At 41.5% G+C, this 18643-nt stretch overlaps 1 protein-coding gene across 1 annotated transcript in view; it reads right to left on the bottom strand.

Moving 5' to 3' along the window:
* Nucleotides 1–1993: 1993 nt before the first annotated feature.
* The window catches only part of LOC128645942 (cullin-4B), a gene marked incomplete in the record, with an annotated part of 284976 nt that continues 268326 nt past the window's right edge, over nt 1994–18643 (bottom strand). The window contains 1 exon segment of the mRNA XM_053699285.1: nt 1994–4853. Within this exon segment, the coding sequence (XP_053555260.1) occupies nt 4758–4853 (96 nt within the window).

The following is an 18643-nucleotide window of genomic DNA, read 5'->3' as shown; positions in this document are numbered from 1 at the left end:
GGTCAAGGGATCCTCAGGCAGTACTGGTAGATGCTCTAGCAGTACCCTGGTCGTTCAACCTGGCTTGTGTGTTTCCACCATTTCCTCTCCTTCCTCGTCTGATTGCCAGAATCAAGCAGGAGAGAGCTTCAGTGATTTTGATAGCACCTGCGTGGCCACGCAGGACTTGGTATGCAGACCGGGTGGACATGTCATCTCTTCCACCATGCCACTGAGACAGGACCTTCTGATTCAAGGTCCGTTCCAGCATTCAAATCTAATTTCTCTGCGGCTGACTGCCTGGAGATTGAACGCTCAATTTTATCCAAGCGGGGATTCTCTGAATAGGTCATATATACCTTGATTCAGACTCGAAAGCCTTACACTAGGAAAATTTATCATAAGATATGGTGTAAATATCTTTATTGGTGCGAATCCAAAGGCTACTCATGGAGTAAGATCAGGATTCCTAGGATTTTGTCCTTTCTCCAAGAAGGATTGGAGAAGGGGCTATCAGCTAGTTCCCTAAAGGGACAGATATCTGCTTTATCAATTTTACTGCACAAGGGTTTGGCAGATGTTCCAGACGTTCAGTCGTTCTGTCAGGCTTTAGTTAGAATCAAGCCTGTGTTTAAACCTGTTGCTCCGCCATGGAGTTTGAATTTAGTTCTTAAAGTTCTTCAAGGGGTTCCGTTTGAACCTATGCATTCCATAGATATTAAGCTTCTATCTTGGAAAGTTCTGTTTTTAGTTGCTATCTCTTCGGCTCGAAGAGTTTCTGAACTATCTGCATTGCAATGCGACCTTATCTTGTTTTCCATGCTGAGAAGGTGGTTTTGCGTACCAAACCTGGATTCCTTCCTAAGGTTGTTACTAATAAGAATATTAATCAGGAAATTGTTGTTCCTTCCCTGTGTCCTAATCCTTCCTCTAAGAAGGAGCGTCTGTTGCACAACTTGGACGTGGTTCGTGCTTTAAAGTTTTACTTGCAAGCGACCAAAGATTTCCATCAAACATCTTTGTTGTCTATTCTGGAAAACGTAGAGGTCAAAAAGCTACGGCTACCTCTCTTTCTTGCTGAAAAGCATCATCCGTTTGGCATACGAGACTGCTGGACTGCAGCCTCCTGAAAGAATTACAGCTCACTCTACTAGAGCGGTGGCTTCCACATGGGCTTTTAAAAATGATGCTTCTGTTGAACAGATTTGTAAGGCTGCGACTTGGTCTTCGCTTCATACCTTTTCCAAATTTTACAAATTTGATACCTTTGCTTCTTCGGAGGCTATTTTTGGGAGAAAAGTTCTTCAAACAGTGGTGCCTTCTGTTTAGCCATCTGTCTAGTCCCTCCCGTTCATCCGTGTCCTGTAGCTTTGGTATTGTATCCCACAAGTAAAGGATGAATCCGTGGACTTGTACCTTATAGAAGAAAAGTAAATTTATGCTTACCTGATAAATTAATTTCTTCTATGGTAAGACGAGTCCATGGCCCGCCCTGTCATTTTAAGACAGATTATATTTGATTTTAAACTTCAGACACCTCTGCACCTTTTAGTTTCTCCTTTTTCTTCCTGTACCTTCGGTCGAATGACTGGGGGGTGGAGCTAAGGGAGGAGCTATATAGACAGCTCTGCTGTGGTGCTCTTTGCCACTTCCGGTTAGCAGGAGGATAATATCCCACAAGTAAAGGATGAATCCGTGGACTCGTCGTACCATAGAAGAAATTAATTTATCAGGTAAGCATAAATTTACTTTCTTTTACATTTCTTTTAACCTGAGTCCATATTATCACACAAGTGTCTTGTGATCCGCTGGTAGATCCCAATCAACCTTTTGGACACACCTGGATTATAAATGTATTGGTTTCCAGCCACTCAAGTAAAGCAGTGATGGTATGATCAGATAATAAAAAGAGAGGGAAGCTTGGAAAACAGATTAGAAAGGTCTGTAGCCGCATTAAAACCAAGATAGGCCCCTGTGTGTAATGGATATAAACTCACACAATTTAGCAACACACAATGGTTTAATATTTATTAAATGACACAAAATACCTAGATAACACTCACTCTTCTTTAAAGGGACACTTATTTACATTATTTACCAACTTATAAAGACCTTGTAGACCCTTAGCACACTTGTTTTATGAAACATTAAAAGGGTTTTACTTTTGCCTTAAAAGAATGCAATGCTGTCACAGGACTTTTAAAGTCACATTTAAATCGAGATACAGTGAACATAGCTAAAGTTTTATTTATATCGAATCCCTGGAGTGAAAATATTAAAAGTAAAAAGATTCTTTTAAGGTCACCCCACATTTCAAACAATAGTCATATGAAAAGTATATTACATTTTTGAATGCTGCTGTACTCTTCTGAGCATACATTTCAGTGCTAAGAACGGCAGATATTCAACAAATACATATATATATATGGGTGAGCTTAAGAGCAACAATATGCCGCTAAAAAAATGTTACATAACTATTTACCACCACATACACATTTTTCCTCTATTTTGCAGAAAAAAAATATGCTCAGCACTCATCTTAAAATGAGCAACCCTGGTTTTTAAACTAGATCAAAGTGCTTTATTTTAATACCTGCTAAGAAAGGATAATTTCAAACTAATCACAAAAAAATAAAACTAATAGCTGAAATTTTTTTTTTTCAATTTCACGTATGCCATAGAAAACGTCTTCTTAAGCAGAATATCTCATTTTTTCCTAAATGTAATTCACACAATTTTCAAATTCACATAATTTACTTTGGCACCATCATGAAAAATATAAAAACAGATAATACCACATAGGTACTTCACATAACTAAACTGTTAAGGTATATTTCAAAAAAGAGGGAAAAAAATTACTCTCTGCATACCAAGTTAAAAATTATTATTTTTTTCTTATAAACTAAAATTTGAGAGTACTGGATAACATTTTAAATGAAAGGATAGATTTGAACATGTTCCAAGGCGGCATTTGCTAATGACATAAAAAACAAACTTGGAAACTAAACCACAGTATTTAATTTCTTTTGTAAGATAGATTTGGGATGCATGTAACTAGACCAGATACCAGAATCTTGAAAAACAATAGGTTAGATGTCCAGAACCACTCGAATAATGGCAGTGGTGTTCATTAAAATTTTGCAGGTGTGTCCAACTTGGCTCCTGGAACTACTCTAGTGAATTGATTTTTTTAAGCAGCACTGGATAGTTGGAAGTAGAAAACTTTGGTTATGCAGTAATACAAACCAGTACTGAAACCTTCCAAAGAAGAAGGTTGGTAGTTTAGATGAGGATTTTTTTTTAATTATTATTATTCAGACAGTAATGTTATTAAAATAAAGCACAAAAACATGCTTTAAATCACTTTGTGTGTATTACTGTAACAAGCCTTGCGGTGTAAAGTTTCACCTTGGATAATGGAAAAAATTATATCATTAAAAACTTTGAACAAATTAACACTGCAGCATACTATCTATACAATACATTAAAGTGATCTACTTAAGAGTTTCAATGGATATGATTCAGAAAATAATACAAGGCAACATTGGTAACCCTGTACATGGCTGCATTTGCTTCTGGCATGAACACCAGCTAAAAAGCTAGATGTGTTGCTTAACACCTCTGTATTAAAAGCATCTGCAGTAGAAATTGGATAAAGACATGATGTAGCTGACTATAACGGTCTCCATTTCTTATGGGTGAAACACAACCAGCACAGAATTACACACACAAAAAACAAAAAAACATTTACATGTTATAGTTAGGATGTCAAACACGAGGCATAAAAGTGTTTAACTGTAGACATATTCTTCTAAAGTCTTTGTTAAAAGGCACAAAATGCATGGATCCCTGTCAACAATGGCAAAGTATACATATTTCGCTCAGAAGTAGCCCATTATGTGCATGTATATATATATATATATATATATATATATGCACAAACACTCAAGTATTCTTGGGTCTACCTTTCTTTTTGACAAGACTACACTATTTATACTAGATCACTGAAACAAGTGAATCTAAGTAGAAAGCATGGTTGGGCCAGAAATATAGAGCTTGATGTTTGGGAAGAAGGCTGCGTCGACAATCCATCCATTATGCTGAATGTGAATTTACATCTTGTAGTGTTTTGTTGAAATGGATTTGATTTTGCAATCACATCACAGCTCTGTTGTCACTCTAAATACTTCTATAAATCACTTTCAATTACATTAACTAGTCCTTAAAAGGAAAAAAAAAAACAAAAAAATGAATAACTGATGCACCATGAATAATGTATGGGAACTATGCATCTTGTTTTGGTTTGGACTGAAGCACCATAATATGTCCATGCTAAAAGTTTTCCAGTCCCCTGAGGCACACATTATGGGCACAAGCAACTTTGAATTATATAGAACGCAATTACTTTGCATGCAGTTTCAAGGAGCAACAGAGGAATACTATGCCAAGGCTGTATTATATATTTCTCCTCTTTCTGTAAGGAGGCTAGAAAAATGTGCCATTTTAACGATCTTCATCTTCTACAGCCAATTAAACTTTGGACCAAATATTCTTCCAGTGGCTGAGCACAGCATACTAAAATAACATGCAAAGAGTTCAACAGCATTCTTTAAAAAATGTAAATTATACTTTAAATGGGCCTTTTAAATCACTGAATCTGCTCACATGTTCTTTGTTATGCAGCTTTCATTTAGTTATCAGTGTAAAAAAAGTTAATAATGGGATAAACTTGCTAATTTTCTTATCCTCGTGTTGAAAGACCAAAGCCCCAAACTTTTTTATGCAACATAGTTGTACTGGTTCGGATTTTCTTTGTCTCTTTCCATGTAGTCCCTATCTATTAAGGATTCTATTCTTTTCTTCAAATCTGCAGGCTAAAAAAAAAAAAAAAAAAAAAAAAAAAAATAAGTTACAATTTAACACATTTGCAGCTTTAACAAAAAAAACAAAACAACAAAACTATAATTATTCTTACCTGATAATTTAATTTCCTTTTCGGCAGTGAGAGTCCACAATAACATTCATAACCTGTGGAAATACTATGCATTGCCACCAGGAGGAGGCCAAGACACCCTCCATTCATAACCTGTGGGAAATCAAAAAACCCAAACTCTGGAGTTCATGAATGTCAAGGTGGGAAAAAAGGAAAGGCAGTCCCTGATAAGACACCCTCCCTGAAAACTTTTTACCCAAACACCTCAAACAAGGTAAACAATATTAAATAGCAAAAAAGATTGCACTGAGATCTTAACTGATGGCCCAGACCAAAAGACCCCGAGCAAGGAACCAAGCCCATCACCCCACAGGTCTCACTGAAAGGACACTTACCCCAAGAAGGAGATACATCCCACAAAGACTGTATAGGACAACTGTAACAACGCCAGCTTTAAAGGACGTGAATACAACAAAACAGAAGCTCTAACCAGCTTTAGAACACAAAACATGCCCCGAAGGAGCAAATAAAAACAACGGAGGGCTAACACCAGTCCAAAGTAACAAGAGACAAGGACCAAAAATGGTCCCAATTCAAGCAGATATCTCAGTTTAATTCCTAGGCCTCTGAAAACAGTGAACCAACAAAGAAGATCCCTGAACAAGAAAACCAGAAAAACAAACAAGTCAGCTGACCTGAAGGAGAGTAATACTTTAAAGCACGAACCACATCAAGATTGTGCAACAGACGTTCCTTCTTTGATGAAGGATTAGGACACAGTGAAGGAACAACAATCTCTTGATTGATATTCCTATTAGAAAACAACCTTAGGAAGAAACCCAGGTTTGGTACGCAAAACCACCTTATCTGCATGGAAAACAAGGTAAGGTGAATCACACTGTAAAGCAGATAACTCAGAAACTCTTCGAGCCGAAGAGATAGCAACTATAAACAAAACTTTCCAAGATAGAAGCTTAATATCTATGGAATGCATAGGTTCAAACAGAACCCCTTGAAGAACTTTAAGAACTAAGTTTAGGCTCCATGGCGGAGCAACAGGTTTAAATACAGGCTTGATCCTAACCAAGGCCTGACTAAAGGCTTGAACGTCTGGGACATCTGCCAGACGTTTGTGTAAAAGAATAGACAAAGCCGATATTTGTCCTTTTAAGGAACTAGCTGATAATCCCTTCTCCAATCCTTCTTGGAGAAAGGACAAAATTCTAGGAATCCTAATCTTACTCCATGAGTAACCCTTGGATTCACACCAATAAAAATATTTGCGCCAAATCTTATGATAGATCTTCCTGGTGACAGGCTTTCTAGCTTGAATCAGGGTATCAATGACCGACTCAGAGAAAAAACGCTTTGATAGAATCATGCGTTCAATCTCCAAGCAGTCAGACGCAGAGAAATTAGATTTGGATGCGTGAATGGATCTTGGATTAGAAGGTCCTGCCTCATTGGCAGAGTCCACGGTGGAACCGATGGCATGTCCACTAGGTCTGTATACCAAGTCCTGCGTGGCCACGCAGGTGCTATTAAAATCACCAAAGCTCTCTCCTGCTTGATTCTGGCAACCAGACGTGGGAGGAGAGGAAACGGTGGAAATACATAGGCCAGATTGAAGGACCAGAGCACTGCTAGAGCATCTATCAGTACCGCCTGGGGATCCCGGGACCTGGACCCGTAACGAGGAAGTTTGGCATTCTGACGGGACGCCATCAGATCCAATTCTGGTGTGCCCCATAGCTGAGTCAGCTGGGCAAATACCTCCGGATGGAGTTCCCACTCCCCCGGATGAAAAGTCTGACGACTTAGGAAATCCGCCTCCCAGTTCTCTACTCCTGGGATATGGATTGCTGAGAGATGGCAAGAGTGATCCTCCGCCCATCGGATTATTTTGGTTACCTCCATAATCGCTAGAGAACTCCGTGTTCCTCCTTGATGATTGATATAAGCTACAGTCGTGATGTTGTCCGACTGAAATCTGATGAATTTGGCCACAGCAAGCTGGGGCCACGCCTGAGCGCATTGAATATCGCTCTCAGTTCTAGAATGTTTATCGGGAGGAGAGTTTCCTCCTGAGACCATAAGCCCTGTGCTTTCAGTGAGTTCCAGGCTGAACCCCAGCCTAACAGGCTGGCATCTGTCGTTACTATGAGCCACTCTGGCCTGCGGAAACACATTCCCTGAGACAGGTGGTCCTGAGACAACTACCAGAGAAGAGAATCTCTGGTCTCCTGGTCCAGATGCAGTTGAGGAGATAAATCTGCATAATCCCCATTCCACTGAGCATGCATAGTTGCAGTGGTCTGAGGTGTAGGTGGGCAAAAGGGACTATTGTCCATTGCCGCTACCATGAGTCCGATAACCTCCATGCACTGAGCCACTGATGGCCGAGGAATGGAATGAAGAGCTCGGCAAGTGGTTAAGAGTATTGATTTTCTGACCCCCATCAGAAATATTTTAATTTCTACCAAGTCTATCAGAGTCCCTACGAAGGAAACTCTTGTGAGAGGGAAGAGAGAACTCTTTTTTTATGTTCACCTTCCACCCGTGAGATCTCAGAAAAGCCAACACGATGTCCGAGTGAGACGTGGCTAGTTGGAAAGTCGACGCCTGAATTAAGATGTCGTCTAGATAAGGCGCCACTGCTATGCCCCGCGGCCTTAGAACCGCCAAAAGGGACCCTAGCACCTTTTTTGAAAATTCTGGGAGCCGTGGCCAACCCGAAAGGAAGGGCCACAAACAGATAATGCCTGTCCAAAAAGGCGAATCTGAGGAATTCGTTTAGAATTTTGAGATCCAAGATTGGTCTGAAAGTTCCCTCTTTTTTGGGAACCACAAACAGGTTTGAGTAAAACCCTAGCCCTTGTTCCGCTTTTGGAACTGGGCGGATCACTCCCATGGTATGTAGGTCTTCTACACAGCGTAAGAACGCCTCTCTCTTTGTCTGGTTTGCAGACAATTGAGAAGTGTGAAACCTCCCCCTTGGGGGAGAGTCTTTGAAGTCCAGAAGATATCCCTGGGACACAATTTCTAAAGCCCAGGAATCGTGGACATCTCTTGCCCAAGCCTGAGCGAAGAGAGAGAGTCTGCCCCCTACTAGATCCGGTCCCGGATCGGGGGCTACCCTTTCATGCTGTCTTAGAGGCAGCTGCAGGCTTCTTGGCCTGTTTGCCCTTGTTCCAAGCCTGGTTAGGTCTCCAGACTGACTTGGATTGGGCAAAATTCCCCTCTTGCTTTTCAGCAGGGGAAGCTGAAGCGGGACCACCCTTGAAATTCCGAAAGGAACAAAAATTATTTTGTTTGGTCCTCAATTTATTTGTCTTATCCTGAGGGAGAGCATGGCCTTTCCCTCCAGTGATGTCTGAAATAATCTCTTTCAGTTCAGGCCCGAATAGGGTCTTTCCTTTGAAAGGGATGTTCAAAAGTTTAGATTTTGATGATACATCAGCAGACCAGGACTTAAGCCATAACGCCCTGCGTGGTAAAATGGCAAAACCTGAATTCTTTGCTGCTAACTTAGCCAGTTGGAAAGCGGCATCTGTAATGAAAGAATTAGCCAACTTAAGAGCCTTAATTCTATCCATAATATCCTCTAATGGAGTCTCCATCTGAAGAGCCTCTTCTAGAGCCTCGAACCAGAAAGCAGCTGCAGTAGTTACAGGAACAATGCACGCAATAGGTTGGAGAAGAAAACCTTGAACAAAAATTCAGGAGACCCTCTAATTTTTTATCCATAGGATCTTTTAAAGCACAGCTGTCTTCGATAGGTATAGTTGTACGTTTAGATAGAGTAGAAATAGCTCCCTCCACCTTAGGAACCGTCTGCCACGAGTCCCACATGGTGTCAGATATGGGAAACATTTTCTTAAAAACAGGAGGGGGAGTAAACGGAATACCTGGTTTATCTCACTCCTTAGTAACAATATTCACAATCCTCTTAGGGACTGGAAAAACATCAGTGTAAACAGGAACCTCTAAGTATTTGTCCATTTTACACAATTTCTCTGGAACCACTATGGGGTCACAATCATCTAGAGTCGCTAATACCTCCCTGAGCAATAAGCGGAGGTGTTCAAGCTTAAATTTAAAGGCTGTCATGCCAGAATCTGTCTGAGGGAGCATCTTTCCTGAATCAGAAATTTCTCCCTCAGATAACAAATCCCTTACCCCTACTTCAGAACATTGTGAGGGTATATCGGATACGGCTACTAAAGCGTCAGACTGCTCAGCTTTACTTAACCCAGAGCTGTCACACTTTCCTTGTAAACCAGGTAGTTTAGAAAAATCTGTGAGGGTTTTATTCATAACTGTGGCCATGTCTTATAAAGTAAATGAATTTGACGCATTAGAGGTACTTGGCGTCACTTGTGCGGGCGTTACTGGTTGTGACACTTGGGGAGAGCTAGATGTCAAAAACTCATTTCCTTCTGTCATTTTCATTGCAAAAAACATAATTTATGCTTACCTGATAAATTTATTTCTCTTGTAGTGTATTCAGTCCACGGGTCATCCATTACTTATGGAATATATTCCCTTCCCAACAGGAAGTTGCAAGAGGATCACCCAAGCAGAGCTGCTATATAGCTCCTCCCCTCACATGTCATATCCAGTCATTCGACCGAAACAAGACAAGAAAGGAGAAACCATAGGGTGCAGTGGTGACTGGAGTTTTAATTAAAATTTGGATCTGCCTTAAAAGACAGGGCGGGCCGTGGACTGAATACACTACAAGAGAAATAAATTTATCAGGTAAGCATAAATTACGTTTTCTCTTGTTAAGTGTATTCAGTCCACGGGTCATCCATTACTTATGGGATACCAATACCAAAGCCAAAGTACACGGATGATGGGAGGGACAAGGCAGGAACTTAAACGGAAGGAACCACTGCCTGTAGAACCTTTCTCCCAAAAACAGCCTCCAAAGAAGCAAAAGTGTCAAATTTGTAAAATTTTGAAAAAGTGTGAAGCGAAGACCAAGTTGCAGCCTTGCAAATCTGTTCAACAGAGGCCTCATTCTTAAAGGCCCAGGTGGAAGCCACAGCTCTAGTGGAATGAGCTGTAATTCTTTCAGGGGGCTGCTGTCCAGCAGTCTCATAGGCTAAACGTATTATGCTACGAAGCCAAAAGGAGAGAGAGGTTGCCGAAGCTTTTTGACCTCTCCTCTGTCCAGAGTACACGACAAACAGGGAAGAAGTTTGACGAAAATCTTTAGTTGCCTGTAAATAGAACTTCAGGGCACGGACTACGTCCAGATTATGCAAAAGTCGTTCCTTCTTTGAAGAAGGATTAGGACATAATGATGGAACAACAATCTCCTGATTGATATTCCTGTTAGAAACTACCTTAGGTAAAAACCCAGGTTTAGTACGCAGAACTACCTTGTCTGAATGGAAAATCAGATAAGGAGAATCACAATGTAAGGCCGATAACTCAGAGACTCTTCGAGCCGAGGAAATAGCCATCAAAAACAGAACTTTCCAAGATAAAAGCTTAATATCAATGGAATGAAGGGGTTCAAACGGAACCCCTTGAAGAACTTTAAGAACCAAGTTTAAGCTCCACGGAGGAGCAACAGACTTAAACACAGGCTTAATCCTAGCCAAAGCCTGACAAAAAGCCTGGACGTCTGGAACTTCTGCCAGACGTTTGTGTAAGAGAATAGACAGAGCAGAAATCTGTCCCTTTAACGAACTAGCAGATAAGCCCTTTTCTAAACCCTCTTGTAGAAAGGACAATATCCTAGGAATCCTAACCCTACTCCATGAGTAACCCTTGGATTCGCACCAATATAAATATTTACGCCATATCTTATGGTAAATTTTTCTGGTAACAGGCTTCCGTGCCTGTATTAAGGTATCAATAACTGACTCCGAGAAGCCACGCTTTGATAGAATCAAGCGTTCAATCTCCATGCAGTCAGCCTCAGAGAAATTAGATTTGGATGTTTGAAAGGACCTTGTATTAGAAGGTCCTGCCTCAGAGGTAGAGACCATGGCGGACAGGACGACATGTCCACTAGGTCTGCATACCAGGTCCTGCGTGGCCACGCAGGCGCTATCAGAATCACTGATGCTCTCTCCTGTTTGATCTTGGCAATCAGTCGAGGTAGCATCGGGAATGGTGGTAACACATAAGCCATGTTGAAGACCCAAGGGGCTGTCAGAGCATCTATCAGCGCCGCTCCCGGGTCCCTGGACCTGGATCCGTAACAAGGAAGCTTGGCGTTCTGGCGAGACGCCATGAGATCCAGATCTGGTTTGCCCCAACGATGAATCAGTTGAGCGAAGACCTCCGGATGAAGTTCCCACTCCCCCGGATGAAAAGTCTGGCGACTTAGAAAATCCGCCTCCCAGTTCTCCACGCCTGGGATGCAGATCGCTGACAGGTGGCAAGAGTGAGACTCTGCCCAGCGAATTATCTTTGAGACTTCCAACATCGCTAGGGAACTCCTGGTTCCCCCTTGATGGTTGATGTAAGCCACAGTCGTGATGTTGTCCGACTGAAATCTGATGAACCTCAGTGTTGCTAACTGAGGCCAAGCTAGAAGAGCATTGAATATTGCTCTCAACTCCAGAATATTTATTGGGAGGAGTTTCTCCTCCTGAGTCCATAATCCCTGAGCCTTCAGGGAGTTCCAGACTGCGCCCCAACCTAGAAGGCTGGCATCTGTTGTTAGAATCGTCCAATCTGGCCTGCGAAAGGTCATACCCTTGGACAGATGGACCCGAGAAAGCCACCAGAGAAGAGAATCTCTGGTCTCTTGGTCCAGATGTAGCAGAGGGGACAAATCTGAGTAATCCCCATTCCACTGACTTAGCATGCATAATTGCAGCGGTCTGAGATGCAGGCGCGCGAATGGCACTATGTCCATTGCCGCTACCATTAAGCCGATTACTTCCATGCACTGAGCCACTGACGGGCGTGGAATGGAATGAAGGACACGGCAAGTATTTAGAAGTTTTGATAACCTGGACTCCGTCAGGTAAATCTTCATCTCTACAGAATCTATAAGAGTCCCTAGAAAGGAGACTCTTGTGAGTGGTGATAGAGAACTCTTTTCCACGTTCACTTTCCACCCATGCGACCTCAGAAATGCCAGAACTATCTCTGTATGAGACTTGGCCATTTGAAAGCTTGACGCCTGTATCAGGATGTCGTCTAGATACGGAGCCACCGCTATGCCTCACGGTCTTAGAACCGCCAGAAGTGAGCCCAGAACCTTTGTAAAGATTCTCGGAGCCGTAGCCAACCCGAAGGGAAGAGCTACAAACTGGTAATGCCTGTCTAGAAAGGCAAATCTTAGGTACCGATAATGATCTTTGTGAATCGGTATATGAAGGTAGGCATCCTTTAAGTCTACTGTGGTCATGTATTGACCCTCTTGGATCATGGGTAGGATGGTTCGAATAGTTTCAATTTTGAATGATGGAACTCTTAGGAATTTGTTTAAGATTTTTAGGTCCAAGATTGGTCTGAAGGTTCCCTCTTTCTTGGGAACCACAAACAGATTTGAGTAAAACCCTTGCCCTTGTTCCGTCCGCGGAACTGGGTGGATCACCCCCATTACTAAGTGGTCTTGCACACAGCGTCGAAATGCCTCTTTCTTTATTTGGTTTGCTGATAACCTTGAAAGATGAAATCTCCCTTGTGGAGAAGCTTTGAAGTCCAGAAGATATCCCTGAGATATGATCTCCAACGCCCAGGGATCCTGGACATCTCTTGCCCAAGCCTGGGCGAAGAGAGATAGTCTGCCCCCCACTAGATCCGTTTCCGGATAGGGGGCCCTCTCTTCATGCTGTCTTAGGGGCAGAAGTAGGCTTTCTGGCCTGCTTGCCCTTGTTCCAGGGCTGGTTAGCTTTCCAGCCCTGTCTGTAACGAGCAACAGGTCCTTCCTGTTTTGGAGCGGAGGAAGTTGATGCTGCTCCTGCCTTGAAGTTACGAAGGCACGAAAATTAGACTGTTTGGCTTTTGATTTGGCCCTGTACTGAGGAAGGGTGTGACCCTTACCTCCAGTAATGTCAGCAATAATTTCTTTCAAGCCGGGCCCGAATAAGGTCTGCCCTTTGAAAGGAATATTAAGCAATTTAGATTTAGAAGTCACGTCAGCTGACCAGGATTTAAGCCATAGCGCTCTGCGCGCCTGGATGGCGAATCCGGAGTTCTTAGCCGTTAGTTTGGTTAAATGTACAACGGCATCAGAAACAAATGCATTAGCTAGCTTAAGTGCTTTAAGCTTGGCCATAATCTCATCCAATAGAGCTGTGCGAATGGCCTCTTCCAGAGACTCAAACCAGAATGCCGCAGCAGCAGTGACAGGCGCAATGCATGCAAGGGGCTGTAAGATAAAACCTTGTTGAACAAACATTTTCTTAAGGTAACCTAATTTTTTATCCATTGGATCCGAAAAAGCACAACTATCCTATACCGGGATAGTGGTACGTTTAGCTAAAGTAGAAACTGCTCCCTCCACCTTAGGGACCGTCTGCCATAAGTCTCGTGTGGTGGCGTCTATTGGAAACATTTTTCTAAATATCGGAGGAGGGGAAAAGGGCACACCGGGTCTATCCCACTCCTTGCTAATAATTTCTGTAAGCCTTTTAGGTATAGGAAAAACGTCAGTACACACCGGTACCGCAAAGTATCTATCCAACCTACATATTTTCTCTGGAATTGCAACCGTGTTACAATCATTCAGAGCCGCTAATACCTACCCTAGCAATACACGGAGGTTCTCAAGCTTAAATTTAAAATTAGAAATCTCTGAATCCGGTCTCCCTGGATCAGATCAGTCACCCACAGAATGAAGCTCTCCGTCCTCATGTTCTGCAAATTGTGACGCAGTATCAGACATGGCTCTCACATCATCAGCGCGCTCTGTCCTTAACCCAGAGCTATCGCGCTTGCCTCTTAATTCAGGCAATTTAGATAATACCTCTGTCATAACAGCAGCCATGTCTTACAAAGTGATTTGTATGGGCCTCTCTGATGTACTTGGCGCCACAATATCACGCGCCTCCTGAGCGGGAGGCGAAGGTACTGACACGTGAGGAGAGTTAGTAGGCATAACTTCCCCCTCGTTGTCTGGTGATAATTTCTTTACAGACATAAATTGACTTTTATTCAAATTGACATCAATACATTTAGTACACATATTTCTGTGGGGCTCCACATTGGCCTTCAAACATAGTGAACAAACAGATTCATCTGTGTCAGACATGTTTAAACAGACTCGCAATGAGACTAGTAAGCTTGGAAAATCCTTTCAAATAAATTTACAAGCAATATAAAAAAACGCTACTGCGCCTTTAAGAAGCACAAAAAATCGTCACAGTTGAAATAACAATGAACCAAATCAGTTATAGCAACCAAATTTTCACAGTAAATGTATTAAGTTAGCAAAGCATTGCACCCACTAGCAAATGGATGATTAACCCCTTAATACCCAAAAACGGATAACCAATTTAACAATAAACGTTTTTATCACAGTCAAACACACTGTCACAGGTCTGCTGTGACTGATTACCTCCCTCAAAATGACTTTTGAAGACCCCTGAGCTCTCTAGAGACGTCCTGGATCAAGGAGGAAGAAGCAGGAAGACTGAAACTGAATTTTTACTGCGCAAAAGAGCGCTAAAATAGGCCCCTCCCACTCATATTACAACAGTGGGAAACCTCAGTTAACCATTTCTATGTAGAAATAAACGACAGCCATGTGGAAAATCATGCCCCAAAAGATTTATCACCAAAGTACCTCACAAAAAAACGAATAACATGCCAGTAAACGTTTTAAACATGCACTTTAAAAGTTAGGTAGTGTTATTAATAAGCCTGCTACCAGTCGCTTCTACTGCAGTTAAGGCTCATACCTTACTTCAGTATTAACAGTATTTTCTTAGTCAAATTCCATTCCTTAGAAAATTACTTATTGTACATACATTCATCAGCCTGATACCAGTCGCTACTGCATTTAAGGCTGTACTTACATTACATCGGTATCAGCAGTATTTTCTTAGTCAATTCCATTCCTTAGAAAAATTATTTACTGCACATACCTTGTTTGCAGGATTCCCCACACGCTATTCCCTTTCTGAAAGTTACCCCACTCCTCAGAATGTGCGAGAACAGCCAGTGGATCTTAGTTACTTCTGCTCAGATCATAGAAAACGCAGGCAGATTCTTCTTCCAAATACTGCCTGAGAACAAACAGCACACTCCGGTGCCATTTAAAATAACAAACGTTTGATTGAAGAAATAAACTAAGTATAAAAAACACCACAGACCTCTCACAACGACCTATCTAGTTGAGTTGCAAGAGAATGACTGGATATGACATGTGAGGGGAGGAGCTATATAGTAGCTCTGCTTGGGTGATCCTCTTGCAACTTCCTGTTGGGAAGGGAATATATCCCATAAGTAATGGATGACCCGTGGACTGAATACACTTAACAAGAGAAATATGCTCTTTATAATTTATAGACATATCAGTGCAAGTGGGACACATTCTAAGAGGGGGTTCTACAATGGCTTCCAAACACATTAAACAAGGATTTCCCTTAGTGTCAGACATGTTTAACAGGCTAGTAATGAAACAAACAAGCTTGGAAACACTTTATTCAAAGTAAATAATACTTAGAAAAAAACGGTACTGTGCCTTTAAGAGAAAAAAAGCTGCACAAACTCTGCAAAACAGTGTAAAAAGCAGTAAACTCAACAAAATTTTTACAGTAGCATCATAAAGCCTTAGTAACTTTGCACAGCTATGCAAATAAACAATTAACCCCTTAATGTAAAAACCGCATTGACAAAACGTCAAAAACTGGTAAAAAAAACGTTCAGCACCTTGCCACAGCTCTGCTGTGGCGCCTACCTGCCCTTTATGAACGATTTGTGGGGAAAAAAACTTCTTTACAGCCCTCAAACACAGCAGGACCCTCTGGAGAAGCAGTAGGATGTCTCTGAGGAAAAGAAACTGCGCAACTGAGGCGCGAAAATAGGCCCCTCCCACCTCACTCGATGTCATGGGGCCTAAAGGAAATACAAAAGAGTGTTTCCTAAACTAGCCATGTGGGTTAATAACCCTTAAACAAGCCACAAAGACCCCTTAAAGTCCCTCAAAAAAACGTTATTGCAATAAAAATAAAAACGTTTTTCCTTATCAGTGTCACCAGTATCTAATGAGCCCTTTGTGTAAGCTGGGATTCTTACTAAGTCTCTGAATACAGCTTACCCTTCCCTCATGGGGATATTGTCAGCCTTTTCTAGAATTAACAGTCTGTCTAGAAAAAATTAGACTGAACATACCTCAAAGCAGTTTAGCCTGCAAACTGTTCCCCCAACTGAAGTTTTCCTGTACTCCTCAGTAATTGTGAGAACAGCAGTGGATTTTAGTTACAAAGTGCTAAAATCATCATCCTCCCTGCAGAAATCTTCATCTCTTTTCTGCCAGAGAGTAAATAGTACACACCGGTACCATTTAAAATATCAAACTTTTGCTTGAGAAAATAAAAACTAAAGATTTTTGTCACCACACTGACTTTGCCCTTCCTAGCAGTTAAACAGGCAGAGAGAATGACTGGGGGGTGGAGCTAAGGGAGGAGCTATATAGACAGCTATGCTGTGGGTGCTCTCTCTGCCACTTCCTGTGGGGAAGGATAATATCCCACAAGTATGGATGAATCCGTGCACTCGATACATCTTACAAGAGAAAAAGAGGCTAAATTAATATATGATATGGGGGACCCTTTTCCCAAGTGGCCTAAACTCAGTTAGATCTTAACCCTTTTTTACTAGATTAAATTATAGCGATAACACTTTATATCTAAAGTTATAGCTAGACTATGTTGCTCTAACCTGCTTATTGTGTACCCTTTCCTTTTTATTTTCGTTTTAATAATGACACTAATACCTACTATAAATTGTATATATATCAAATAAGAGCACTGCATCTTGACACCAATAACACCGTTAACCAAGAGATAAGAAAAATACCAAGTAAACTGGTTTTAGATCGATCATGTGACTAAAACTCCTATCATTGAGGTTAGGATATTTAAATCTGAATATAACCCTCAAGATAGCCAGTCTTGAAAAAGCCTATTAACAGGCGCAATGCATAGACACTATTTTGAGGTGGTCTACACTAATCAGACCAACAATTTCTCAGAAAATTAGTTGCGAAACAATACAGCCGGTATCCAAATTCAATTGCCAAGTGTATGGGATTGGCTCAAGCACAGTCACGTGAGAAGTAACGTGTGAGACCGGGTAACACTCCAGACAGAGTTTGTGGTGGAAAAGGATCCACTGCACGCAGCGCTCATCAATTTGGTACACTGTTTAAGGCTCCACATATTAGACTGATCCACGGAGGTTCTGGTTTGCAATATCGCCAATCACCAACGGCAACGGAACTGGTAAAGTTTTAAAAGCAGATACATGAAGGTGACATATGCTACCACAATCAGTTGAAACTTTGTATAGGAGGATATCGCAACATATGAGGATCCAAGTACTAAACTTTTAAATCAAGATGGTATTTATGATTATATTTAAAGAGGCTGGTAGTTACCATCAGATATCTTTGGACTTTTAATGAGACATCCTCATATATACAAATTTGTTTTTAGAGTTTTAAATAAGTTAAGATTGCATTTCTTTAAATTGATGTTTTATTATTGATGCCAATATGTTCTAATAAGGTATAAGGTTTTTAGCAACCAGTATTTATATTTCACACTTCTTTAAAGGTATTAATCCTTTATGCTTTTAGAGCTTTGTTTTTCCCTTTTCTCATCCGCACTTTATACAGCCTGGCCGAGAGATTAGTACAAACAATAGCTCTAGAAGGGTTTTATTGTGTAGCGCTCTAAGTTTTCCTTCATCCCCTAATAGTTAATGCTAGAAACATCTAACCATTTAATCTCTAAGCAGTTAACTGCAAAGTATCCAGATCCTGATAAAAGAAAGGACCTTGGGACAACAAATCCCTGTGAAGAGGCAGCCGCCAAGACATCCTCACTAAGTCAGCATACCAAAGCCTGTGCGGCCACGCAGGAGCAATTAAAATAGTAGGGTCCCCTCCTGTTGATCCGGGCCACCACTCGGAGATGAAGAATAGGAGGGGACAGGTATACCAAGTTATAGTTCCAAGGAACCAACAGCGCGTCCACTAGATCTGACCTAGGATCCCTTGTCCTAGCACCATATCTCAGAAGCGGAAGGCAATCAAATCTATATCTAGAATACCCCATTGACGAGATATTTCTTGAAAAACTTCCTGATTAAGAGACCACTCTTCCAAACAGAGAGCCTGCCTATTCATTAAGTCTACCTCCCAATGTTCCACCCCTGGAATATGCAAAGCTGAGAGTTGACATTAGTTCCTCTCCACCCACTGCAGGTAGATCTAGGTAACCGTGGTGACATTTCCTGAATTAAACTGAATAAAACGAGAATAAGCCAGTTAGAAAATGTCTCTCAACTCTAGAACATTAATAAGGGAGAGACCCCTCCACCTGGTCCCAAGAACCATGAGCCTCAAGAAGCTACCCAGCCAGATGGACTTGCAGGGATGCGCTTCAGGGGTTATGTTCCTGACTTCTTTCTAATGCTTAAAGAAGTCAGGAACATAACCCCTGAAGCGCATCCCTGCATTGATCGGAAAGAGAGAGACTCATGCCGACAGTCTATAAGAGAACTGCTTTCCAGGTTAATCCTCCA

This window comes from Bombina bombina, chromosome 1 (assembly GCF_027579735.1).
Source record: "Bombina bombina isolate aBomBom1 chromosome 1, aBomBom1.pri, whole genome shotgun sequence".
Classification (NCBI taxonomy): Eukaryota; Metazoa; Chordata; class Amphibia; order Anura; family Bombinatoridae; genus Bombina; species Bombina bombina.
Note: the sequence above shows the minus strand (reverse complement) of the source record. Positions and strands in the feature narration are given on the sequence as shown.